We start from the raw sequence: 24,672 nt of genomic DNA on the forward strand, positions 1-24,672 counted from the left end.
CCACAAGGCCGGAGGACAATAGCGGGCGGCGGCCGCGCATGCGCAGGGCGGTGGCTGCGCAGGCGCGGCGTGAGGGAGGGCGCTGGGAAGGGCGGGGCGGGGCGGGCGGCGCAGGCGCGCGGGGGCTGCGCTGTGACGATTGGCCGGGCGGGGCGGGGGACGGGGCGGGCCGCCCGACTGGGCGGGGCGCCCTATAAATAGCTCCGCCCGCGCCTTTCGCCGCCATTCTGAGGGCTGGGTGGAGGTGAGTAGAGAGCTACGGCGGGGCGGCGGGGGGGAGGTATGGGGGGTTTTACCCCCCCTTTTTTTTTATGGCGCTGGGGGGGGGCCCTTTTGTTGGGCCAGCGTCCTTTTGCCTTTAGAAAATGGCGTCCCTCAGCCTGCTTAGCCCGGCCGGGGGGGGATAGGGCCCTCAGCCCTCCCGTTTCCCCTCAGAGCTGAGGTGAAACCACCCTTCCCCGCACTCCAAGGGCGGTTTCCTTCGGTTTTTTGACTCTGCCCTTCCCCCCCTTTAAAATTTTAAATCTCTCACCGGGGATAATGACTGCTAATCATTTCGTGTCTTTCTTCTTTGCTTCTAATTTTTTTTTCCATTTTTTTTTATTTATTGTGCCCACCCCCCACCCCTTTTTTTTTTTTCCTTTCCCCGCTCCAGGTTTGGTTGCTCTTGAGAGACGCCGTCGCCTTTACCACGAGAAAAACAAACAAACAAACAAAAAACAAACGAACAAACAAAAAAATACAAAAAAGCGGGGAAGAAAAAGCTTTCTTCCCCCCTTCCCGCTCCCATCCCGGTGCCGTGGAAGAGCCGCCATCGCAGCCTCCGTCCTTTGGACCGTCCTTGGGAAGCCGTTTCAAACTCGAAGGAAACTGCCACTTAAAAACATATTCTCCCTCTTCTTTCCCCCCAAAAACAAAGGCAAAATCCCCCCCTTTTTTTTTTTAATTCCAGCAACTTTTTTTTATTTTTTTCATCATTTAGCTCGACAAAACCACCCCTTTAGGGAAAAAAAAAAACCAACAAACCCCCCCAAAAACTTCCATCAAGCTGAAAAAAAAAGTTGCTGCGTTTTTTTAAAGCCATGACCAAAAACAAAGCAATTCTTTTTTTGCTCTGATAACACCACCAATGCCAAAATCCAAACCTTGAAGCGCTGTCGGCAAGAAAATTAATTGGATAGTAAGTGTTGAATTTTCAACCAGCTGAATTCCCCTCAAAAAAAAACAAACAACCAAACCCCTTTATTGGTACCAAAGAGAAAAAATAATGGGAGGAAGAGCCCCAACTGTGTGCTTGAGGAGGACGTAGGCTTTGCTGAAAGGTGGTTAAACCTTCAAATTCGGGGGTATTTTCAAAAAGACGTGGGAGCCGGTGGCGGAGGGTTCATGAGCTCCCACGCAAAAACCAAAAAGGGGGGAAAAAAAAAAAAGACCCTCAAAATACCCTGAAATCGCTTGGGTTTTTGCGGGGGAGACGGAAATTGGGGACCCGAGCGAGCAATCTGTACATAAAGATTGCGGGGCGGCTGTTAAAACTCGTGGAATCCGGGTTGATTTTGAAAATCCAATGTTAAAAAGGATGATTTATTTTACATTTTTTTGTTTTTTAGGTGCCATTTTAGGATTGTTTTGCGCAGAGGAATGCGGGGAGGGAGGGAGAAGGTTGGGGAATGGAGGGGCGGTTAAAGGCGGGGTGGGGGGGCTGTGCAATCTAGCAATAAAGATTGCTAGGCAGGCTTAGCTTTGCCCCAAAACCGGCTTTTTTCATGCAAAAAAACCCCCAGGTTGGCTTTAAAAAAAAAAAAAACCAAAACCCAACAAAAATACCCCCACCCCCCAAAAAAACAGCCCAAGAGCCCTGACTCGGGGAGCTTTGGGGCCAAGATGGCGTGGCCGCTCGCCTGCTCTTTGTCTTAATGTTTTTTTTGTTGTTTTTTTACTCATTTTCCTCCTTTCCCCCCCCCCCCCCTGTTTTTTTTCCTAGATATTTATTTCACAGGTTGCCCCCCCCTGCCCCGTGGTGTGTGTGGGGGCACTGCAGCCCCTTTGCATTTGGGGGGGGGGGTGTCCAAACCCCCTGATCCACGCGGATTTAATGGTTCTGTTTTAATTGGCGTAGGTGTCGCGCGGTGGCGGGGCGGGGGGGGGTCGTTATATTTATATTTGTGTGTGTCGTCTCCCCCCCACCCCCCCCCCAAACCCTCATCTCCCCCCCCACCCCCCCCCCCAAACCTGATTTTTATTTTTTCGGCTTCTAAAATGGCGCCTGGGCCTCGCCGCCGGCCCTGGCTGATGCAACCGGCTCTTGGCAAACCCCTCCCACCGTGCCGGGGGCCCCCCCATATCTTCCTCACCCTTATTCTCCCCCCCCCCAATTTATCCTGATACCCCCCCCCCCATCCCACTCTAACCGTACCCCCCCCTCCGGCTTTCATCTGCAGGATCCCGGTGCCGTACAGAATAGGACCCTACGGGCCGCTGCTTCTTTTGTAGGTTGTGCCAAAAATCCCTTTTCTTCCTCAAAAACAGGGTCTTCTTTTTTTTTTTTTTTTTTTTTTTTTTTTTTTTTTACTCCCCCCTCCATCTTTCCCTTTCTTCCCCTTTTTTTGGGGGACCTCCCTGGTGGCTTTGGGTGGCGGTTTTGGGGGGGGGGGGGGGGGGGGAAACAGCATCCTCGAGCAACTTATAACCTTTAATTTATCGTGACAGGGAAATGCTATCACTGGGCTTCACCCCCCCCCAAAGAAGTCAATTGGGGGGGGCGCGCACCCCAAAAATCCTATATTTTTTCCCGATTTTCAATGAATTTGCCCCGTTTTGGCAGCGCGGAGGTGCTGTGTGCGGTGCAGGCTTAGGAAGCGAAGGGAACTTGGTTTTACTTCAGCAAAAGGGAGGGGAACAACTGCAACCCGCCGGGTAAGCAAAAAAACCTTTCTGGTCTTAATTACATTTCACAACCTTCATTTATATCTATTTTTTAATTAAAAAATTAAAAAAAAAATCCCCCTTTTTTTCTTTACCATCCGTCTCCTGGTGCATGCGGATGCTGTGCTGGGTCGGGATCTATTCCCCCCCCCCTTTGCCCCCAGCCCTGGGCAAACACTTGACACCCTAATCAGAAGGACTTTGGTGAAAACCAGAAAAAAATTTAAAATTTTCTTAATAAAATGATTAATTTTTTATTGATTTCCTCCCAAATTAAGAGCCAGATGTGTGTGGGGGAAGAGCCCTTTTCTTTCCAGTGGTAGCATTTCCCTCGGGGGAGGGGGGGGGTGGGGGGGCACAGCGGGCAGCCCCCCTCTTTGACCCACGGTTTTGGGGTCAGTGTGACCCCCACCCCGTGTTGAAAATGGGGGTTCTGTCCCCCCAGAAAACCGGTTTTGGGGGGGGAAAAAAATAAGTGAAAGCGGCGTAAAAATGTAGTGGTAGTGGGGGGGGGGGGGGTCAGGCCTTCCTCGGCCTCGTGGCTGGGTGGTGGCAGGGCTACACCAGGCCAGGGTGCCTCCCCCAGATCGATTTGGGGGGGTGGGGGGGGGTGAGATGTAGCCCCCTCCGCTCTGGGGAGATGATTTACCTCCTTGGGGGGTGCTCGGTGCTTTCTTGCCCCCCACCCCCCTACCCCTTTAACCCCTGCCGGGGTGGGTTTTGAGCAGTTTCACCCCCACGTGGAGGGGGTGTCGGGTCGGTGTTTGCTTCTGCTTGACCCACCCCCAGCCTCAGGAGCGGGGGGTGAACCTCCAAATTCTTTTGGGGGAGGGGGGGGTTGTACAAAGACCCCACCCCAAACCAGGACAGGGCTGCGGGCCTCCTTGTCACCTGGGTGGTGGCCTCAGGGACACACATGCGGGGTGTGTCGTCCCCCCCCCCCCCCCCCCCAAAAAATAACAAGCCACCAGGCTGGGTCTTCACTGCTTTTCATCAGTGGGGGGGGGTGTGTCGAAGGTTACAAAGGACCTTTGTGTTTAAAAAAAAACCAAAACAACAATTTGGGGTGAAAATAAGTTGCCCCCCCCTTTAATTGGTGGAGGATTTGGGGGGGGGGGGGGGGGTGTGGTATTTTGGGAGGGGTTGTGCTCAAATTAACTTGCTCTTGTGTCTTTTCAGAGGGGCGGCTCGTGCCTGGCTTGCTGACCCCCCCGAAAAAAAATTATACCCCCCCAAGAAGGGGGAGGGGGGGGCTCCGCCGCCTGTATCCTTTAATCAGCCTGAGCAGGGGGGACTTAACGAAGTCCCAGCTCGTTAAGTCTTTGCTGTGAGGAGAAAATGGGGGCTGGGTGCCACCTCCCCACCCTAAAAATGGGGATGTTTTTCAGGCCTCCCCCCCCCCCCAAGCTAGTGGTGTTTTGGGGCTGTTTTCACTCCCCCCCACCCAAAAAAATCCACCCAGCCCTGCCATGTTTCCGCCTTCGTTAGCAAAACTGGGGCATAATTAAGCTAGAGAAGCTTCTAATTAGCTGTAATTAAGAAGCTCGCTGATGTCAGCAGGATGAAATCCCCCCTCGGCAGGTCAGGCTGGATCAAGGTCAGGCACCTGATGGACGCCGGGTTGTTAGGAGGGTGCTGGCCTTAATTATTAGCTTGCTAATTAACGGCTGATTCGTTAGTTGTTGGATTTAATTGCGCCCTGGATCGGGGAGGGGACATGACGCCCCTAAAGCTTGCGCCGTCGCTGCTGTCCCCCTCTCCCTTGCGCCTCCATCCTTCCTTGCCTCCCTTGCCTCGGCCTCTGCTCTTTGTTAAGCGCCGACTCATTAATTAACCCTTGGGGTAAAACCGGGGTGTGTGTGTGTGTGATTAAAAATGGGGGTGCTGTGCCTCCCCCAGGACCCTCATCCTGCTCCCGGTGAGGGGGTTCTGTCCCCTGCTGTGACCAGAAGCTGCTGTTTCTGTGCCCTAGGGTGGCAGCGCCAATTAAAAACACAAATGGGGGCCACATTGTCACCGCGCTGTCACCTCCGGGGGGGGGGGGGGTAACACCCCCTCAGGATCCCTTGGGGGTCCCTTGGACACCCCCTTGGCTGCAAGAGCCGCGTTTTGGGGGCGATTTCTCCCTCTGGGGTCGAGAATTTTTCCAGGGGTGGGTTTTTCTCTTTGTTACCCTCTCAAAGGGGACAAAAAGTGGGGAGGGGGCAGCGCTTGGAACAGCCACACGGGGCTTGGTGGGGGGGACGGACACGGGGGTTGTCATCGCTGTCCTAATCCCCCCCCTCTCCTCTTCCACCCGCCACCCCCAGGGCTTTTCTGCCATGGGCTCGGGCCCCATCGACCCCAAGGAGCTCCTCAAGGGCTTGGACTGCTTCCTGGGCCGCGATGGCGAGGTCAAGAGCATGGAAGGCATCGCCAAAATCTTCAAGTGAGTCCCCAAAATGTCCCTTGTGTGTCGTGTGTCCCCCTCCCCCCCCCCCCCCCCCCCCCGCCCCCAGCAGTGTCCCTGTGGCGTTTGGGGGGGTCTGACACCTCCTTTCTCGTTAACCAGCTTAATGAAGGACTCGCAGAAGATGGTGAGTCGCTGCATCTACTTGAATATCTTGCTGCAGACACGGGCGCAGGACATCCTGGCTAAGTAAGAGCAGCGAGGGGGGATCTGGGGGGTCCAGGGAGAGCAGGATTTGGGGGGGACACCCCTTCCTGCCTGGATCCTGATGGATTTTTCCTCCGTTTTTTCCCCCCCCTAGATTTATCCGGATCGGGGGTTACAAGCTGCTCAACACGTGGCTCACCAGTTCCAAAGCCTCCAACAACGTCCCCTTCCTGCAGCAGATCCTCCTCACCCTGCAGCACCTACCCCTCACTGTTGACCACCTCAAACAGGTCGGGGTGGCTTTTGTGTGTCCTCCCCCCCACCGGGTGGCTTTTGTGTGTCCCCCTGGCTGGTTTATGTCCCCCCTGGGGTGACTTTAATCCCCGCGGACGTTGCCCCTCACCGCACATCTCCGTCTTTTCCAGAACAACACAGCCAAGCTTGTGAAGCAGCTCAGCAAATCCAGCGACGATGAAGGTGAGCAGCTCTCGAAACCCCCTCAGACCCCCACCCCAAGCCCCCTGAATCCTTCCGTTAACCCCTTCTTGCCCCGCAGAGCTGCGCCGCCTTGCCTCCATCCTCGTCAGCGACTGGATGGGTGTCATCCGCTCCCAGAGCAGCGCCCAGCCCACCGGTGAGCACCCCCCCGCGCCCCCTCTTCTTCCTCCCCTCTTCAGTCTAATGCCAGCATCTGAGCCCTTTTCCCGTCTTTCCCTTCTCCCCTCCCCAGAACGGGATAAAAAGAAGCGGAAAGAGGAAAGTAAAAGTAAAACACCCGTCCAAGAGAAACCCCAGGAAGCTAAAACTGAGGCAAAAACTGAGGAGATGCCAGAGAAAAAGCGGGACAAACCTAAATCGCTGCGGACCACCGCTCCCAGCCATGCCAAATTCCGCTCCACTGGTAATTCCCGCTCTCCTGTGGGGCGATGGGGGGGGAGTTGGTGCTTTCTGGGGGCTGTTGGAGGGGCCGCGCTCAGTCGTGGTGTGCTGGAAGGAGACACGCTAACGATCCCTTCCCAACAGGGCTGGAAATGGAGACACCTTCGTTAGCACCGGTGAAGAAAATGAACTCTTCTTCAACTGCCGATAAATACAATCTGAAACCGATGCCCATAAAGAGGCAAAAGTGAGTCTGGGGCGGCTTTTGGGGGGGTCTCGGGGCCACTCCTGGTGGTCTTGGGACCACTCTGGGGTTTCAGGGCTGCTTCTGGGAAAGCCTGACCCTTTTTTGGAGAGCTGTGGGCTGGTTTTAGGGTCCTGCCCTGTGAGTGACCTGCGTCCTCCCCTGTCCCGCAGCATTTCGTCCCTTCCTGGAGATGTTCCTCCTGCCGAGAAGAAATACAAACCCCTGAACACAGCACCCAACGCCACCAAGGAGATCAAAGTCAAGATCATCCCGCCCCAACGTGAGTTGTGGGGGGGGACGACGACTTGGGTGCTGTTTTGGGAGACGCTGCAGGCCTTTCTGGGGACAATTTGGGTGGCTTTGGGTGACATGTGGGTGCTGTTTTGGGGAGCAGGTGGGGTGCCTGTTTGAGGGGCACCTTGGGTGTCCTTTTAGGGGGGATACTGGGGGTGGTGCTGGGTGCCAGCTGGGTGCCTTCTGGGAGACAGTTCAGGTACTGTTTTGGGGGACACTGAGTGCCATTTTACGGGGTGATTTGGGTGCGTTTTAGGGAACGGTCTGAGTGGTTTTGGGTGATACCTGGGTGCTGTTTTGGGGACGATTTGGGGACGCTTTGGATCCTGTTTTTGGGGGACGATTTAGGCGCCTTTTTGGGGATAATGCGGGGGGGTTTGGGTGACACCTCCCTTCTTTTTCCCGCAGCCATGGAAGGGCTCGGCTTCCTTGACGCCCTCAACTCCGCTCCCATCCCCGGCATCAAGATTAAGAAGAAGAAGAAAGTCTTGTCCCCCACGGCGGCCAAGGTGAGGAGGAGCCCCCACAGATACCGGGGTTCCCTCCCCAGATACCAGGGTCCCAGATAATAACCACCCCACCCCCTCTCCGCCCCCCCCAGCCCAGTCCCTTCGAGGGGAAACCAGCTCCTGAAGCCAGCTCTGCCAAACCTTCCTCCCCGGAGCCAACTGCTGCTTCGGAGCCGATGGAGACGGATCGGCCCGGCACGCCGGTACCGGCCGTGGAAGTGCCGGAGCTGATGGAGACGTGTAAGTTGAGGTGACGAGGAAGGGGGAAACCCGTGGCTCAGGGGGGTTAAAGTGGGTGCTGAGCCCCCCCACCCTGGTTCCTCCCACAGGCTCGGCGGAGGTGAGCGGTGACGCCAAAGCCTCCGAAAACGCAGCGGAAGGCGGCCAGCTCACCAAAAAAGGTCGGAAAAAGAAAACGGTGAGTTGGCCAGAAGAGAGCAAACTCCGCGAGTATTTCTACTTCGAACTGGATGAAACCGAGCGAGGTGAGCGCCGTCCCTCCCCCCTGCCTTGTGTGTGTGTGTGTGTGTCCCACGCACCTTGGCGTCCCCAGGCTTTTAGGGGTGACACTTGTCCCTTCCCAACAGTCAACGTCAACAAGATCAAGGATTTTGGGGAAGCGGCCAAGCGGGAGATGCTGATGGATCGCCAGGCCTTTGAGACCGCCCGGCGCCTCAGCCACGACACCATGGAGGAGAAGGTGCCCTGGCTTTATCCCAAGCTCCTGGATCTCCCCGCTCCCCTCGTGGTGCCGGGCAGCGGCAGCCGGGAACGCTTCACTCAGGCTGAGAGAGAGAAAGGGATCTTGCAGGAGATCTTTCTGTCCAAGGAGAGGTGAGTAGATCCCGTGGGCTCCCCTGTCCGCCCAGTCCAGGGAAGGGCCTGCTCTTGATACAGGAACTCCGGGTCCCCCCTGTCCTTGCAGCCCCCCTGCTGCCCTGCCTTTAGATTTACTTTTGATCTACTTGGGAAGCAGATCGCCCCAGGGGATCCCATCAGCACCCTGATCCCACTCCCAAGGATTAATGGGGTCGATCCTCCCCAGTGTGAGGGTTTGCAGAGGTGCCCTGGGTGGAGATGCTGTTGGGAGGGTGATGGAGCTGGGATCCCCAGGGGACCCTGAGGATCCAGAGCCTGCATCTCTGGATCCACTCGGCAGCCTCGGAATTCCCGGGGGATTGAGCACGTATGAGGCACCTTTATGGTGCTGCCTCAGGGATCCTTGTGCCAGGGGCTGTGGAATGTGTCTGGAGTTCAGATCCCTTGAGGATCCCCCTGGGGTCTGGAGCTGGGTGTCACCAGGATCCCCACAGATCTGTTGTGGGAGGCTGGGTACGAGCTTCAAATCATGGGGGGTGGGGCTGGGTGTGTGTGAGCCCCAGCCCCCGCAGATCAGTGGGGTTAGAGGGTCGATTGCCCCCAGCGTGAGGATTTATAGGGGATGCAGGGGCTGGGCAGAGACCGTGCCAGTCTGGATCTCTGTGGATCTAGAGGCTGAGGGGAGGTTGCTGGCACCAGATCCTCTTGAGATCTTTGGGGGCCTGAAAGGACGAGCTGATGACCGGGCCCCAAATCTTCCTTAAGGATCTAGAGCACTGCGAGGGAGGTTTTTGGGGTCTAGATTCCCTGGGATCCCAGAGAATCCAGAGTTGATGGGGTGAGATTTTGGGGGCCCAGATTCTCTGGGATCCCAGAGGATCCTGGGGGGAGGTTTCTAAAGCCTAGATGCCCAATGATCCAGAGCTGGAGGGGAGAGGTTTTTGGGTCCCAGATTCCCTGTGAGATCTTTGAGGATCTTAAGCTAGTGGGAGGGCTTTTGAGGCTCCGATCTGCTGGGATCAGTGAGGATCCAGGGCCACGGGGGAGATTTACAGAGCCCAGATCTCCTGGGATCCCTGAGGACCCAGAAGGGGGGGGGAGGAGTTTGAGGCTGAGATCCTCTGGGATCTGTGAGGGTTCAGAGCCAAGGGGGAGGTTTTTGGGACCCGACTCCCCATGGATCCAGAGTTGGGTGGGAGGGGAGCAGGTTGCTGGAGCCCAGATCTCCTGGGATCCCCAAGGATCTGGTGCCTGGAGGAGGAGCGCTGTGGAGCCCGAGGATCCAAAGTGGTGGGCGGGGGAGGAGAGGAGGGAAAGACGGATAGATGGATGGGATCCCCGAGGATCTGAAGTCTTTTGTGGGGGCACACAGGACCCCTGAGGATCCGTAATATCTGTAGGGGTAAGCACGGGATCCCTGCTGATCCAAAGTCTTGGGGGGACACCCAGGGTCTAGAGCTGCGAAGGCTGTTGGCGGTCCAGATCCTCGAGGATCCCCTGGGAGGGGGCAGATGGCAGTGGATCCCAGGGATCCATCGACCTCTGACACACCACCACCCCTCTTCCTTTCCCTTCCCCCCTCCCCCCAACAGCGTCCCAGACAGCCCTCATGAACCTGATCCGGAATCCTACGAGCCGCTGCCGCCCAAACTGATCCCTCTGGATGAGGTAAGTGCCGCTGCCGCGCCGTGCCGTGCCGCCATAGCCCCCCCCACCCCGCCACCCCCCCAAAAATAGCGCAGCCCCCCCCCCCCTTCGCCCCTCACCCCTATCTCTGCCCTCCCCAGGATTGCTCTGCCGAGGAGGTCGCCTATCCCGAAGGATTGGAAGCCGGCGCGGCCTCGCCCTCCCCGGACGCCGCCGGCGGTGCCGGTGCCAAGCTGCCCCCGGTGCTGGCCAACCTGATGGGGAGCGTGGGGGCTGGTAAAAGCCCCCAGGGGCCAGCGCCCGCCGCCCCCATCAACATGCAGGAGATCCTCACTTCCATCATGGTAACTGTCCCCTCCCTGGTCCCCAGCACAGAGCCACCCCCCACCAGGGTGACACAGCAAGGGGGGGGCGGCGGCGGCGCTGCGGGGGAGGGGGAAGGAGGTCACCCCTTGGGTTTTTCCCCCTCCCCCACCACTCAGTCTCCGTGTGTCCCCCACCAGGGTGGGCCCAGCACCCACAAAGCGGAGGAATTGATGAAGCAACCAGATTATTCGGATAAAATCAAACATTTGTTGGGAAATCTGCAGGCTCAGCCGCCGGGGCCGAGTGGAGGTGAGTGCCGGACACGGTGGGGACATCCAGTCACCGGTGGGGACAGCCCTGTCAGTGGGGGTGGGTGGGGGGTGTCCCGAGGAGCGTGGGGGGGGGAGGGGCGGGCGACCCCTGGGAGTCTGGTCCCTGCCCTTGAGGGGACACAGGAGTGTCCCTGGCTTGGGGACAGTGTCCCCTACCCCAGTGGGGACATAGGGGTGTCCTTGGTTTGGGGATGCAGTTGGGGACGCTCTTCCCTTCCCCAGAAGGGGACACAGGGCTGTCCTTGGCTTGGGGACACGAGGGGGACACTGTGTCCTGCCCCAGCAGGGACTTAGGGATGTCCTTGTTTTGGGAACATGATGGGGACACAATTGAGGACACTGTTCAGTGCCCTGATGGGGATATTGGGCTGCCCTTGGCTTGGGGACGCTGTCCCCTCCCCCAGCAGGGACATGGGGCTGCCCTTGGCTTGGGGACATGCTTGGGGATGCCACTCAGTGCCCTGATGGGGATGTGGGGTGCTCTCACTTGGGGACATGCTCAAGGGACCGTTGGGGACACTGTCTCATGTCCTAGTGGACATGTGGGACTGCTCTTGGCTTGGGGACACGCTTGGGGACACTGTCCAGCGCCCTGGCAGTGACGTGAGAGTGTGGTTTTGGCTTGGGGACACTGTCCAGCGCCCTGGCAGGGAATCAAGGTTGCTCTTCGCTTGGGGACACGTGTGGTGACACTGTGCCCTGCCCTGGTGTGACATGGGGGTCCCCTCAAGCTCGGGGACGTGCTCCAGGCAGTGCTGGGGACCCTGTCCCCCACCTCAGGGTGACAGAGGGGTCCCCTCAGCTCCAAGTCGTGCCAGGGACCTTGTCCCTTACCCTGGGAGTCCCCTTGATTTGGGGACATGCTGTGGGGTGACACTGGGGGGGGGGAATGTCCCTTCAGCTTGAGGACCTGGGGGCACCTGAAGGGGGGGGGGCAGCTTGGGGATCGGTGACACGTGTCCCCAACTGTCCCTGTGGGGCCACTGCCAGTGATGTGTCCCCTGTGTCAGGGGGGGTGACACAGGGAGGGAAGTATTGATGTCCGTCCCCTCCCCTGGGGGGGTGACTTGGATGTCCCCTGGGTTTGGGGACGTGGGGGGGGGACATTGGGGTCCCGTCACTGTGGATACCTGTCCCCTCTCTGCTGGGAAGTGACTTGGAGGGGGGGCTGTGTCCCCTTAACCCCGGGGACACGGCCATCGTCACCGTGCCCACCTCTGGGGTGACACTAGGGGTATTGGGGGTCCCTTTGATTTGGGGACAAGATGTGGGGACCATTGGGGACCCTGTGTCGCCCTCTGGGGTGACACAGGCAGGTACGGGGGTCCTCCTGATTTGGGGACAAGCTCTGAGTACCTGTGTCACTGGAGTGACACAGGGAGGGGGGGGTATGGAGGTCCCCACATTTTGGGGACACACTCTGGGCGCTGTTGGGGACCCTGTGTCCTTTGGGGTGACACGGGGCATTTTGGGGTCGCCTTAATTTGGGGACAAGCTCTGGGCACTGCCAGGGACCCCCTGTCCCCTGGGGTGACATGGGGGTTTGGGGGTCCCCTTGGTTTGAGGACACTATTGGGTGCCATCAGGGACCTTGTCACCCTCTGGGGTGCCATGGGAGGGGTATTGGGGGTCCCCTTAACTTGGGGGAACCCTCTGGGGTGACACGGGGGGGGGTCCCCTTAACTTGGGGACATCTGATGTGCCCGGGGGGGGCAGCTGTCCCTTTGAACTGGGGACATCTCCCTGCTTACGGGCACTTGGGGGGGGGGGGGGAGCACTCTGGGACCACCAGCCACTGTCCCCTGCTTGGCGGGGGGGACCCGTGGGGCTCGAGGGGGGGGGGGGGGCGGGGGTCCTTCTGCTTACTGACCCCTCCCCCGTTTCTTCCCACAGTGCCCCACGGCTTGCTGGGCCCCGGCCCCATGGCCAACGGCTTCCCGCCCGGCCCCAAGGCCATGCAGCACTTCCCGCCGGGGGGGCCCATGCCGGGTAAGTGCCACCGGGGGGGTGACGGGGTGGTGGTGGGGGGGGCACCCGCAATCCCCCCTCTTTCCCCCTCCCTTATTTTTTTTTTTTATTTTTATTTTTATTTTTATTTTTTTTTTTTTTTTCCCCTCACAGGACCCCACGGAGGAGGTGGGGGGGGACCTGGCCTCCCCCCAGGTCCGGGGATCCCAGGTGGCCCCCGACTTTTAGGGCCGCCCCCCCCCCAACGAGGCGGCGATTTTTGGGAAGCGCCGGAAGGGGGGGGAAACCTCCGAGGTGGCCCCCACGGCGGCGGCGGCGGCGGCATGCGCGGGGGGGGGCCCTTTCACCGCCCCCGCGGCCGTAGCGGCGCCGAACCCCCGTACCGATGCCGCGGCGGCGGTGGTGGCGGCGGCGGAGGGGGGGGTCGCAACGGGGGCCCCCCAAATGGCGGCGGCGGCGCAAGGGGGGGGCCCCCCGGTAGCCACGGCGATCACGGCAGAGGCCACCCCGGCGAGCACCCCCGGGGCCACGGCGGAGGTCACGGAGGAGGTAAATGCGGGGGGGCGGGGGGGCCCCCCCCGCGAGGGGGGGGGGGGCGGCGGCTGTGGGGCCTGGCTGTGGGGCGGGCCCGGCCCCGGCTGGGAGGGGCCTGTGGGTGCCCCCTCCCCGCCCCCGCCCCCCCCGCCGTTCCTGCCCCGGTGGCGGGGGGGGGAGCCCCCTCCCCACCCCCTCCAGCCCCTCGAGCCCCCCGGGCCGTGGGGCCGAGGCCCCGACTGGCGCCGGCCCCCCATGGGGCTCTAGGGCAGGGGCGGCAGAGAGGAGAACACCCCCCACCCCCCCACGGCGGCCGCAGGGCATGCTGGGAGCGTAGGGACCCTGCCCCGCGCCCCCATGGCAGCTGGGGTGCTGGGGGAGGGGGGGGTGCCGCAGGGCATGATGGGAGTTACCGTTAGAGTGGGCCGCAAGGCATGCTGGGAGTTCACACCAGCACGAGGGCAGGCCGCAGGGCATGCTGGGAGTTGAAGCCAGCTCTAGGAGGGGCCTCAAGGCATGATGGGAGTTGAAATCAGCTCTAGGGCGGGCCGCAGGGCATGCTGGGAGTTCACACCCGCCTGGGGCAAGGCCGCAACATGCTGCGAGTTAAGACCAGTGCTAGGACAGCAAGGCATGCTGGGAGCTAAGAGCAGCTCTAGAGCGGGCTGCAAGGCATGATGGGAGTTAAGACCAGCCTAGGGCAGGCCGCAGGGCATGCTGGGAGCTAAGAGCAGCTCTAGGAGGGGCTGCGGGGCATCATGGGAGTTCACACCAGCCTAGGGCAAGGCCGCAAGGCATCATGGGAGTTCACACCAGCCTAGGGCAAGGCCACAACACACGCTGGGAGTTGAGACCAGCGCTAGGACAGCAAGGCATGCTGGGAGGAGCAGGTCAGGCCTAGGGCGGGCAGCAAGGCATGCTGGGAGCCAAGTCCAGCTGCGGGAAGGGTGGTGTGGCTCCGAGGTGGGCCGTGGGGCAGGCCGGGAGGGGCAGGGCAGCTGTTAGGAGAGCTGCAAGGCATGCTGGGAGTTAAGACCAGGCCTAGGGTGGCAGCAAGGCATGCTGGGAGTTGTAGTTTAGCTTTAGGGGGAGCTGCAAGGCATGCTGGGAGCCGCCTTGGTGCCCCATGGCCACCTTGTTGACAGGGCCTGGCCCAGGGCACTCTGCCCCACGGCGTCCTGAGCTGCAGTGCAGTGTGGGGGCGAGGTGGAGCTCAGCATCTATGGGGCTGCCCCACAGCCGCGCACAGGGACCGGCCCGGCTCTCTAGCAGAGCTCGAGCACCGTGCGGGTCCGTGGCTGCCCCACAGCCGCCCCACAGCCGTGCAGAGGGACCAGCCTGGCCCTGTGGCCAGGCTATGGGGCGGCAGTCAAGGTGCCGTGGGGCTCGCAGCCGCCCCATAAGGGACACAGCAGCTCCAGCACCTGGCTATGGGGCAGGGAGGGATTGGGGTGCTGTGGGGCTCGTCCCCGTGGCTGGAGCAAGCCCCATAGATGCAGCTGGCGTTAGGACGTAAACTGCGGTGCCATAGGGCTCCACCGCTGCCCCATACCAAGGGGTCCAGCCCTATAGATGCACCCACTCCCCACCAGCTCTCGGGGCCAGGCCGGTGGGGTTCACCGTGGGCCCATTGCTGCCTCACGGCCACCCCACTCCCCCAAGCGAGGCCGAGAGCCGATCCCACATGTGCGTGTGGTGTCCCCTCCCCACACCCCCCCTCCCCGTTTCCCCCCCTAATCCCCCCTTCTCCCAGAGCTGCTGCCGTGGGGCCGCCGTGGGGCCGGGGCGCCGGCGCCTGACGCGCCTTCCCCCCCCCCTTTTCTCTCACGCAGACATGTCGAGCCGCGCCGTCTGTCGCCACTTCATGCTGAAGGGCAGCTGCAGGTACGAGAACAACTGTGCCTTCTACCACCCCGGCGTCAACGGGCCGCCCCTGCCGTAGCGCCCGCCGCCGCCCTTCCTCCCACGCCGCCGCCGCCGCCTCCTCCTCCTCCTGCCCTTCCTCCCCTGCCCCCCTTCCTCCTCCTCTCAGACTCGCGCTGCAGCCACCAATTTATGGCTTCTGTGAGGCCTCCGTGATGCCCCTGGCGCTCAATTCCAATCCTCCCCCCCCCCCCGCCCCCTTCCTTCCCCGGGCGCAAATACCCCCCGAGGGGCGTAAATACCCACTTATGGGGCAGAAAGAACCTACCTACAGGGCAGAAATACCCCCCTCAGAGTGTAAATACCCACCTATGGGGTGTAAATGCCCCCTGAGGGGTGTAAAAATCCACCTATTGGGCAGAATTGCTTACTTGTGGGGCAGAAATACCCACCTATGGGGTATAAATACCCACCTGTGGGGCAGAATTGCCTGCCTGTGGGGTTTAAATGACCAGCTATTGGGAGAAATACCCACCTGTGGGGCAGAAAGACCCATCTATGGGGGATAAATACCCCCTCAGGGTGTAAATACCCACCTGTGGGGCAGAAATACCACCCCCCCAGGGCTTATATCCGCACCTATAGGGTGTAAGTACCCATCTGTGGGGTGTAAATATCTTCTCTGGGCATAAATATGGGGCACAATGACCCACCCAGGGGGTAAATTCCCACCCACGGTTTGTAAATCCCCCTCTTCAGTGGGGCCAGACCCCCCCCCTTCCCTGAAGGGTGGGTGACACCCCCCACCCCCCCCAGACACCAACAACCCTGCCCTGGGGTAAATGCCCACCCCAGGGCATTAATGCCCCCCTCCTCGGTGCAAATGCCGTCAGGAGGGGTAAATAAACCATCTCAGAAGGGTGTAATTACCCCCCAACACTAATTTATACCCCCCCAGGGGTTAAAATGCTGCTGCCAGGTTATAAGTAACCCCCTGTGGATGTAAATCCCCCCCCAGGGTATCAGTACCCCCCCGTCAGGGTGTAATTAACCCTGCTGGGGCCCAATTTCCCCCGTTTTGGGGGCCAAAACACCCCAGTGGGGCATTAAGAGGACCCCCCCCCGGGGTAAAAGCCGATTGGCAAGGTGAAACGCCCCCTCCCCCATGTGTGGCGGGGGTTATTACACCTCCCGTGAGCAAAAAAAATGGTCCCTGCCGGGGAGCGATTTCCCCCCCCCCTGAAGTGAATGATGGTGTGTTCCAAGGGGCACTTCCCCCTCCGGGGTTGTAAAATGGTCCCTGCTGGGTGTATTGCCCCGCCCCCCCCCCCCCCCCCCCCCCCTCCATGCTAAAAATGTTGGGTGCCAGGGGGGCAGTTATCCCCCCTGGGGAGAAATGGTATGTGCTGGGGGTAATTACCCCCCCCCCGGGGGGTGTAAAATGGTCCCTGCTGTGTGTAGTTCCCCCCCCTCCTCTTGCAGAAAATGGTGTGTGCTGGGGGGGGGGGGGGGGGGGAATTACCCCCCTGCAAGTTAGATGGTCTGTGCCGGGGCACTGACACCCCCCCCCAGTGAGAAATGGTCCCTTCCAGTGGGTAATTACCCCCCCCCGGAGGTCAGAACCACCCCATTGAGGAGGGGGGGTGGGGTGGTGTGTGTCTCCTCCAGGGCCACCCCTCTCCCCCATGGGGGGGTCCCCGATTCACCCCCTCGCACTCGCACGTGCACCACGCCGCCGCCGGGGCTGCGCCGCTGGGTGGGGGAGGGGTCGTGTGTGTGTTTGAGGGGGTGGGGGTGGGAGGGGCTGCGCCGGATGCTGTTTTCTGTGAAAACTTGGCCGGGGGAGGGGCCCCGCGCCCGCCCCTCCCCCTTTTGTATATTTTGTACATTAATAATAAACTGGTGGAAAAAAACAAAAAACAACCAAAACCGAGTGATGTCAGTACCGGGTTACGCGCGTTCACTCTGGAACCTACCGACGGCGCCGATGCTGAAATACAGTGGCGGGTGTTCACTCTGAAGCCTAAGGGTGGTGGTCAGGGAAGCCCCCCCGCTAGCGTTCACTCTGAAACCTACTGACGGCGGCCCCCAAATCAAAGCACTTTCCAGCCACTGGTGCACCAGTCCTTTTTATTAGTGGGGGAGGGGTGCAGAGGCTGCCTGCCCCTCCCCCCGCCGCAGCACCCCCTCACTCGCGGGGGCGGTTGACGACCACCTCCCCCAGCGCCTCCAGCACCTCCCGCTTGTAGTCGTCGAAGTCGCCGTCGATCTGGCTGAGGCCCTGCTCCTCCACCACCCACAGCTGGCAGCTCGTCTCCGTGATCAGGCGGGCGTCGTGGCTCACCACGATGACGGCTGGGTGGTGATGACGTCACGATGATGTCACGATGACGTCACGTCGACGCGCCCCCCCCCCCCCCCCCTTGCCGTCACCCGCCTCACCTCCCCGATAGTCATTGATGGCGTCGGCCAGCGCGTCGATGGATTCGATGTCCAGGTTGTTGGTAGGTTCGTCCTGGTGGGGGAGGGGAAACGAGGGAGGTGGGTGGGTCCAGGAAGGGTGTGGCCCCATCCAAGCCCCGCCCCCTCGCCCCCCACCCACTCACCAGGATGAGCACGTCGGGCTCGCGGCAGGCCAGTTCAGCAAACACCACTCGCGCCTTCTGCCCACCTGCAGGGAGGGGGGGGGAGGGGACAGGCTCAGAGCCCCGCCCACCCCCCAGAGCCCCTCCCCCTGTCAGGCCCCGCCCCCACCGGAGAGCTTGGCGATCTGCAGCGTGTGGGCGTGGCCCTCCAGCCCGAAGCGGCCCAGGCACTTGCGCGCGTCCTGGTGCGGCAGGTTGAAGTTGCGCTGCAGGTACTCGGCTGCCGTCTCCTCCAGCCGCAGCTGCTCGGCTGCTTGTTGGTTGAAGAAGCCCACTTTCTGCAGGGGAGGGGCGCGCTCAGGCCACGCCCACCGGCCACCCCCCCGGCTTTAACTCCGCCCCCCCCCCCCCCAAAGTTGGGCTTCGCTGTGTGGTACAGCCCCAGGGGTGAGGCCACACTGCTGTGGGAAGCCACGCCCCCTGTACAGGCCACGCCCCCCACCCCAAGCTCACCGATGGATGCCACGCCCCCACCCCGAGGCTCCGCCCTCCAGCTGCACACCTCCCCCTGGAAGCCCCGCCTCCATGACCATAGGACACACCCCCTGCCAAAGCGCCCATCTTAAACCCCCCAGAGGCCCCGCCCCTCCCTAGTCCCCGCCCCCCGAGACCCCGCCCCCCCCCCCCCCCGAGACCCCGCCCCTACTCACCAGTCGGTGGTTCCTGCGCATCTGCCCCCGTGTCTGGAAGGAAAATAGTCCTGGGAGGGGGGGTGGGGGTGGGGACCGACCCTAACATCCAGCCCCCCCCTCACCCCAACCAAGAGGCACCGGGGGGTCCCCAACCCGCCCCCCCTGTACCTGCCACCACCCTGGGAGCCCCCCCCGCCCCCCCCATCCCCGGGGGCACCCCAGACCCCTCAGGGTGGGGGGGATGTAGGGTCTTCCCCTGCTCCCCAAGAGCCTCACAAATACACGGGGGGAGCCCCAAAACGCAGAGGATCCCCCAAACCAAGACATACACCCCCCCCCCGTCTCTTCCCACCCTATTTTTGGGGTGCACCCCCACTTTTTTTTTTGGGGGGTGGGGGTGGGGTGGGGTGTCCATACCGGTGTCAGCTGCCCAGTGAGCAGCTGCAGCAGCGTGCTCTTCCCCACGCCGTTGGGGCCCACGATACAAACTGGGGGGGGGGGGGAGAGAGCAGAGGAAAAGGGGGGACACCCGGCAACCTGTGTTATTGGGGGGTCTCCTGGCCCCCTCCCCCCGTTATCGCAGGGGGGGGGGGTATCCCTCCCCTCCCCCCCCCCCCCCCCCCAATGTTTACGTCGGGTCTCACCCCGGGACTCCATGTCAATGCCGAAGTCGAGGTTGCGGAAGAGCAGCTCCTGCCCCTCGTAGCCGAAATCAACGCCTGCACATGGGGAGATGGGGAGGGGGATGAGATGGGGAGGGGGATGAGATGGGGGGGGGCCTAGACACCCCCAAACGCTCCCTGACACCCCCCCCGAGGCCCCACAGAGCCCCATAACCCCCCTCTGCTGCCCCAAGTCTCCCAAATTACCCCTCAAAACCCCCACAGCCCCCCAAGCACCCCCCCAGTGCCCCGTATCTTCCCCACACCCCCCCTCCCGGAGCACCCCCACAACCCGCCAGGTGCCCCCCCCGGGTACCGTGGAGGCCGAGGATGGGGGGGCTGAGGGGGGGCGGGTTGGGGAAGGTGAAGCGGACGGTGTATTCCCGGGGTCGCTTCAGCAGCTCCGGGGCCTCGGCTGCCTCCTCCGCTGCTGTCCGCCGCCGGCACTTCTGCTGCTTCCGCGTCAGCGCCTCCTTCGTCTGCTTCTCCTGAGGGGTGGGGGGGGAGGGGATCTCATCAGGGATCTGCTCTGGGATCTGCTGAGCCCCCCCTCACACCCACCATCGGATCCCTTACAGGGAGCTGGGCTACGTGGCAGGATAAAGAGTGGGGAGCGCCATGAGTAACAGATCTAGTAACCCCACCCTGGCACCAATCTGGCCCCCAGGTCCTTCCAGATCCTTGCAGTGGATCCCCGCTGTAGGGAGGGGAGGGCAGCTTGTGTGGCAGGGGGATCCCAGGAGGGGTGGGGGTCCCCAGGGCAGGGATCTGGGGGGACACGGGGTAACAGAGAGATGCTGGGGGCAGATGGTGATCCTGGCGGGCAAGGGATCCCAAGGGAATGGATCCCAGAGGGATCTCCCCTCGCTCACCGCCTGCTTGGTGGACTTGCCACCGGCCTTCAGGTCACGGAGCTTTTTCTCCTGCTTCTCAAACTGCTTGAGCAGCTCCTTCTGCTTCTGCTGGTACATCTTCTTGAATGTCACTGTGAGGGACAACGGGCGGGACGTCACGGGGGGCTGGGAGGGGCAAGTAACCCCCACTAATTGCCCCAGCCCCTCCCCCCACTTGACCCCCCCCCCCCCCCTTACGCACTGTAGTTGCCCCGGTAGTAGAAGAGGCGCTGAGCATCGAGGTGGATGATGTCGGTGCAGACGTCATCGAGGAAACCTTGGTCGTGGGACACCACCAGCAGCGTCTTCTTCCAGGTTTGCAGGTAGCTGGGGTAGGAGGGGGATGGGGACATCGAGGTGTGGGGACGTTGAGGGGACACCCTGGCTGCGGGGACAACCCCCAGCACGGGGCCAAGCCCCCCTCCATAGGGGAGTCACATCTTGGGGGAAATCCGGCAGGACACCGCGCTTGGGGACAGCTCGAATCAGGGAGGCCAAACCCCCGCCAGGGACACCACACCCTGGGGACAAAGCCACCCTGGGGACATCCCAGCTCCGGGTCTCCCTCACCCTGGGACCCTCCCGTCACATCCCTTGTGCCCCCCTCTTTGTCCCACGTCCCTACTTGTTGAGCCAGATGACTGCGTTGAGGTCGAGGTGGTTGGTGGGTTCATCCAACATCAGCAACGTCGGCTCCATAAATAAGGCCCTGAGGTGACAGCAGTGTCACCACCGGGTCCCAGCCACGTCTGTGACACCCCCCCCAGTGTCCCCCCGTCACTTACCGGGCCAATGACACCCTCATCCGCCACCCACCGGAGAATTTCCTTGTCGCCCTGTTCTGCATTTCAGGATTGAAGCCGAGACCAGCCAGGATACGCCGCGCCTTGGCCTCGGCAGCGGCTGCCCCGATCGCCCGCAGCTCCTCATACACCTGGGGGGCAGTGGGTGTAATTTTGAGGGGTCCTCAGGGGGTCCCCGATGTCCCCAGGTGTCTCTGTACCTTCTCCAGGCGCTCGGCAGCTGCGTCGTCACCTTTCTCCAGCATCGCCTGCAGCCGCTTCTCCTCCTCCAGCAGCCGGAGTCGTTTGGTGTCGGCGCGCAGCACCGCCTGCACTGCCGGTGTGTCATCCGCCACCACCTCTGGGGGACAGGGAAGGTTTTTTTTTGGGGGGGGGGTGTCTCAGGTGTTTTGGGGGGAGCTAGGTATCCAGGGGACCCCGAGACCCCTGGGCACACCTTGCTCGCAGAGCAGCACATCGATGTTCGGGGGGATGCTCAGCGCCCGGTTTGCGATGTGCTTCAGCAGCGTTGTCTTCCCTTTCCTGCAGGTGAGTGAGGGGTTAAACCCTGCTGGGTGGGGGGGTAACGACCCTGCCTACCCCCGCCCCAGCCCCCCCAAGGGCGGGGGGCACCCACCCATTGGGTCCTACGAGGCCGTAGCGGCGCCCAGCCACGATGTAGAGGTCAGCGTTGACGTAGAGCTCCTTCCCGTGGGCCGAGATGCTGAACTTCTCCAGCTGCGACAGGTAAGGGGGGGGGGTAGGTGTCAGGGAACTCCCCTGAGTAATGGGGCAGCCCCAACCCCCCAGCTGTGGCCCCCTGCCCCCTCCAGCCCCACCCCCCCCCGACCCCCTAGCCCCCCTGACCCTCCATTCCTTTTCCCCAGCACAATGGTATGGCCGAATTATTTCTCCTCCCTACTGTAACGGTGTGCCCTGGTCCCCCCCATTTCCTTGTACAATGGGGTGACCCAATCCCCTCCTCCCCACTACAATGGCATGGTCCAAACCCCCCCCCCCAATAAAATGGCACGGCCCACTTCCCCCCCTCCCCCACCCCACCCCCGTTCCCATATAACAGAGCATCCCAGTTCAGCTCATCTCTGTACCAGATGCAGCCCACTGGGGGACGGAAGATTCCATCTCTCTAGTGTAAGAGGGGGAACACGGAAGATACCACTTCACAGAGGCGGGGAGAAAGTAGGTACCACCTGAGGGGCTTTTGGGGGGGATCTGGGGGGTCCCCAGGGTGGGTGTCAGGGTCACCTTGATGTCAGAGGCATTCTCCAGCATGGCCTGTCGCGAGGAGAGCTCGGCCTGTGACACTGAGAAGTCGTTCTCGCCCGCCGCCGCCGCCGCCTTTATGGTGGCAACCTGTCGCTCGTACTCCATCTGGGGGGGGGGGGGGGAGACAAAGGGGCGGGGTCAGCGCCAAGCCACGCCCTCACAGGCCACACCCATTTAGGACCATGCTCCGCGTCCCGTCCCCCCCCCCCTCACCTGCTTCTTCATCTTCTTTTTCTCCTTCTTGCTGACGCGGGCATCGGGCTCGGCCTTCCTCCCAGCCTCCTCCTCCTCATGCTGTGATATGGGACAGCACCCCCCTGCCATCAGCCCCCAGTATTTGGGGGGCTCCCCCCTCCCCCTCATCCCAAGGGACTCACAGGCTCGCCGCCCTTCCGGGGCTCTTCGGCCTCGTCTTCATCATCATCATCATCACGCAGAGCCGTAAACTTGTTCTGCAGCGGGCAGGTACGCAGAGACAGTATGGTGGTGGGGTTCAGCTCCCCATCCCCCCCCGCAAACGACCCAGGCCTCTGGGACTGCCCTGCCCCACCCCCCTCACCTTCCCGCCTTTGGGCTGCGCATCCTCATCAGAGCCTTCGGCCTCATCCTCGCTGGGGGCTTTTCCCTGGGGTGTGTGTGGGGGGAACAGTGGGGTGAGACCCCAAAGCATGGGGATCCCCCAACCCCGGGGTGTCCTCCCCTGCCAAACCACTCCTTCACCTGCCGCTTTGCCTTGGTCTTTTCGTTCTTCCGGCTTTTCTTCTTCTTCTCACCCTCCTCTTCCTCCTGCCCGGAACTGTCAGAGAGGAGGGACCCAGGCATCCAGGCCCCTCCCCTCAAACATTATCCAGCTTTTGGGGTGCCCCCACCCCTAAGCGGAATCAGGCATCCAGGTACCCCCACCTTATTGCTTTTGCTCTTGCCGGGCCGTGAGCCTTCGTCCTTTTTATCTTCCTCCTCCTCCTCCTCACTCTGTTCCTGGCTCAATGCCGCAAAGACATTGCCACCCTGGGAGGGGAACATGAGGGGGTGTGGACCAGGGACCCCAAATTATTTCCCCCCAAAGTATTTCCAGGAGTCCCAGTTCCCCAGACCCAAATTCTGGCTCCTTTCCCTCAGTCTCCTCTCCCCCTATTCTTGCTTCTCCCCATTTTCAGGGTGTCCCCCCACCTCATATTTTGGGGACCCTCCCCACGCACTCACCTTCCTCCTCCTCCCCCCCTTCCTGGGGGCTGGTGCTGTGGGGGAGACGGGGATTGGGTTTAGTGAGGAGCCATAAAGCTGCAGGTCAGCCAAGCCCTAGAGCAGCCCCAGCCCAGCACTTCCTGGCGGGGATGCTCTAGCCCAGGCAGACTCACTGCTCCTGGGGGTGGGGGGAAGGTGATAAAGGACCCCCCACCCTCGCCGGACTCACCTTCCTCCTCCTCTTCCTCACTGCCAGCAGCTGCCAGCTCCTGCAGGCGCCGGCTAAGCTCTACTTCTTCAGGCTCAGGCTCTGCCCCTGGCCGCCGCCGCTCTTTCCGCCGGTCTCGCTTCTTCCGGGAGGCCTTGGGGACAGCGGGGAAAACACGTTAAGCATCTGCTTAATTACTTGTCATCCCTCCATTCATTAAGCCCGAGGTACCCGAATATCCCCCCCCCCCCCCCCCAGCCCCACCCTCCTTAGCCCCACCTCTTTATCTCAATAAGCTCTACCTTCCTCATTAGCACAGCCCTAACGAACCTGTTGGGGTGGTGCCTCCTTCTCCGAGGGGGTGGGGACCTCAGCGGGTGCCGGCTTCTCCTCCTCTGCCAGCTCCTCGAAGAACTAAGGGCAAAGAGCAGAGGTCAGGGGTGGCAGGGCTAGGGTCAGGGGTCAGGGGTCAAGCGCTCACCGATTTCTTGCCTCGCCGGTCTTTCTTGCCTTTCTTCACCTGCTGGTCTGCGTGGCGGGTGGGAAGGGAGGGGAAAACAGCGTCACTCATGAGGCCCCAGGCGTCTGGGCAGGCTCTGCCTCACCCACCCCACGCTGCCCTGAGGTGCCCAGGGCCACCCCGTGCCCCCCACCACCACAAGGGACCCAGCTGCCCCCTGCCAACCCCCACCACGTGCTACGGGACCCAGGGGAACCAGCCGACTGGGCACTTCCCCTCCCTCCCATCCTCTTTGCCCCGCCACCAACACACTGAGGCGCCCAAGGCCCCCCAAAAAAGCTTAATTCTACCCCCTCGACGGGTTAATTTCCTACCCAAAATGGTTAACCTCCCCCAAAGGGCTGATCCCCCCACAAACATGTCAATTCCCCTCGAAAGATTTAATTTGTTCCCCAAAAGAGTTAATCCCCCCAGAAAGGGTTTAGATCTGGGGCTAGATCCTCCTCAAAAAGGGTAAATTCCCTCCTCTAAAAAGAGTTAATCCGCCCCCAAAGTGTTATTCACCCCGCAAAGTGTAAATCCGGCCCCCAAAGAGCTAATCCCCACCCCAAGGGGTTCATTTCCCCCCCCCAGACTCCAGGCCTCCCGCTGTCACAGCCCCCTCCTCCCACAGGCCTCACTCTCCTGTCAGGGCGCCCAGGTACCCGGGTCCCTCCCCCCCAAGTTCCCGAGTGTCCTGACACCCCTCCCTCGCCGCCGGAGGGCCCCAGCTGCCCCGGCTTACCCTGCCCATCGCCCTCCCCCCGCCATTCCTCCTGCTTGGCCGCCGCCGGCCGCGCTCCCTTCGGCATGGCCGGGCGCCGCGTACTGCGCCTGCGCAACCACAGAGATGCGCCTAGAGCGCCGACCGACAGAGGCGCCGCTTCCGGTCCGCCACCTCGCCGGCCCGGGCCGTTGCTACTTCCGATTGGTTCGCTGAATAACGAGTCCCGCCCGCTG

The 24,672-nt window shown here is 61.5% G+C and overlaps 2 protein-coding genes across 7 annotated transcripts; one reads left to right on the forward strand and one right to left on the reverse strand.

Annotated features, from left to right (window-relative positions):
• The first annotated feature begins 256 nt into the window (after positions 1-256).
• Positions 257-17,215, forward strand: PPP1R10 (protein phosphatase 1 regulatory subunit 10). 6 transcript variants are annotated; one of them, XM_080370639.1, is made up of 21 exons: positions 257-1,180; positions 2,442-2,489; positions 2,825-2,916; positions 5,235-5,353; positions 5,477-5,563; positions 5,676-5,811; positions 5,947-5,998; positions 6,078-6,155; positions 6,252-6,422; positions 6,545-6,647; positions 6,818-6,927; positions 7,350-7,450; positions 7,543-7,690; positions 7,780-7,935; positions 8,038-8,284; positions 9,862-9,937; positions 10,057-10,260; positions 10,420-10,531; positions 12,448-12,543; positions 12,676-13,071; positions 14,889-17,215. In XM_080370639.1, exons 4-21 carry the CDS (start codon positions 5,247-5,249, stop codon positions 14,996-14,998), a joined length of 2,490 nt encoding a protein of 829 aa, XP_080226765.1. In that variant the 5' UTR covers positions 257-1,180; positions 2,442-2,489; positions 2,825-2,916; positions 5,235-5,246; the 3' UTR covers positions 14,999-17,215. The 6 variants fall into 6 exon arrangements, with proteins under 6 accessions (XP_080226765.1, XP_080226766.1, XP_080226764.1 ...); XM_080370640.1 differs by lacking the exon at positions 2,825-2,916 and having other exon boundaries at positions 258-1,180; positions 2,442-2,493; XM_080370638.1 differs by lacking the exon at positions 2,825-2,916 and having other exon boundaries at positions 258-1,180.
• ABCF1 (ATP binding cassette subfamily F member 1) lies at positions 17,047-24,620 on the reverse strand. The gene is made up of 26 exons (XM_080370653.1): positions 24,458-24,620; positions 23,695-23,741; positions 23,544-23,627; positions 23,235-23,367; positions 23,024-23,058; positions 22,724-22,828; positions 22,541-22,606; positions 22,380-22,445; positions 22,198-22,272; positions 22,034-22,114; positions 21,800-21,925; positions 21,171-21,271; positions 20,991-21,076; positions 20,755-20,894; positions 20,537-20,685; positions 20,377-20,460; positions 19,954-20,078; positions 19,731-19,843; positions 19,175-19,346; positions 18,841-18,915; positions 18,614-18,684; positions 18,215-18,247; positions 17,674-17,842; positions 17,526-17,590; positions 17,362-17,434; positions 17,047-17,274 (listed from the first exon to the last, which is right to left on the reverse strand). The coding sequence occupies exons 1-26, from the start codon at positions 24,522-24,524 to the stop codon at positions 17,108-17,110; spliced, it is 2,508 nt and encodes an 835-aa protein (XP_080226779.1). The 5' UTR covers positions 24,525-24,620; the 3' UTR covers positions 17,047-17,107.
• Between the last annotated feature and the right edge of the window lie 52 nt (positions 24,621-24,672).

This window comes from Falco punctatus (genome assembly GCF_963210335.1).
Source record: "Falco punctatus genome assembly, chromosome: 21".
Taxonomy (NCBI): domain Eukaryota; kingdom Metazoa; phylum Chordata; class Aves; order Falconiformes; family Falconidae; genus Falco; species Falco punctatus.

Coding starts and splice junctions, on each gene's coding strand:
- PPP1R10 (XM_080370639.1), top strand. CDS start 5,247: ATGGGCTCGGGCCCCATCGACCCCAAGGAGCTCCTCAAGGGCTTGGAC. Junction 5,564..5,675: donor GCGCAGGACATCCTGGCTAA/GTAAGAGCAGCG, acceptor TCCCCCCCCTAG/ATTTATCCGGATCGGGGGTT. Junction 8,285..9,861: donor ATCTTTCTGTCCAAGGAGAG/GTGAGTAGATCC, acceptor TCCCCCCAACAG/CGTCCCAGACAGCCCTCATG.
- ABCF1 (XM_080370653.1), bottom strand. CDS start 24,524: ATGCCGAAGGGAGCGCGGCCGGCGGCGGCCAAGCAGGAGGAATGGCGG. Junction 23,368..23,543: donor AGGAGGCACCACCCCAACAG/GTTCGTTAGGGC, acceptor GCTGTCCCCAAG/GCCTCCCGGAAGAAGCGAGA. Junction 19,347..19,730: donor GCAAGTCCACCAAGCAGGCG/GTGAGCGAGGGG, acceptor CCCACCCCTCAG/GAGAAGCAGACGAAGGAGGC.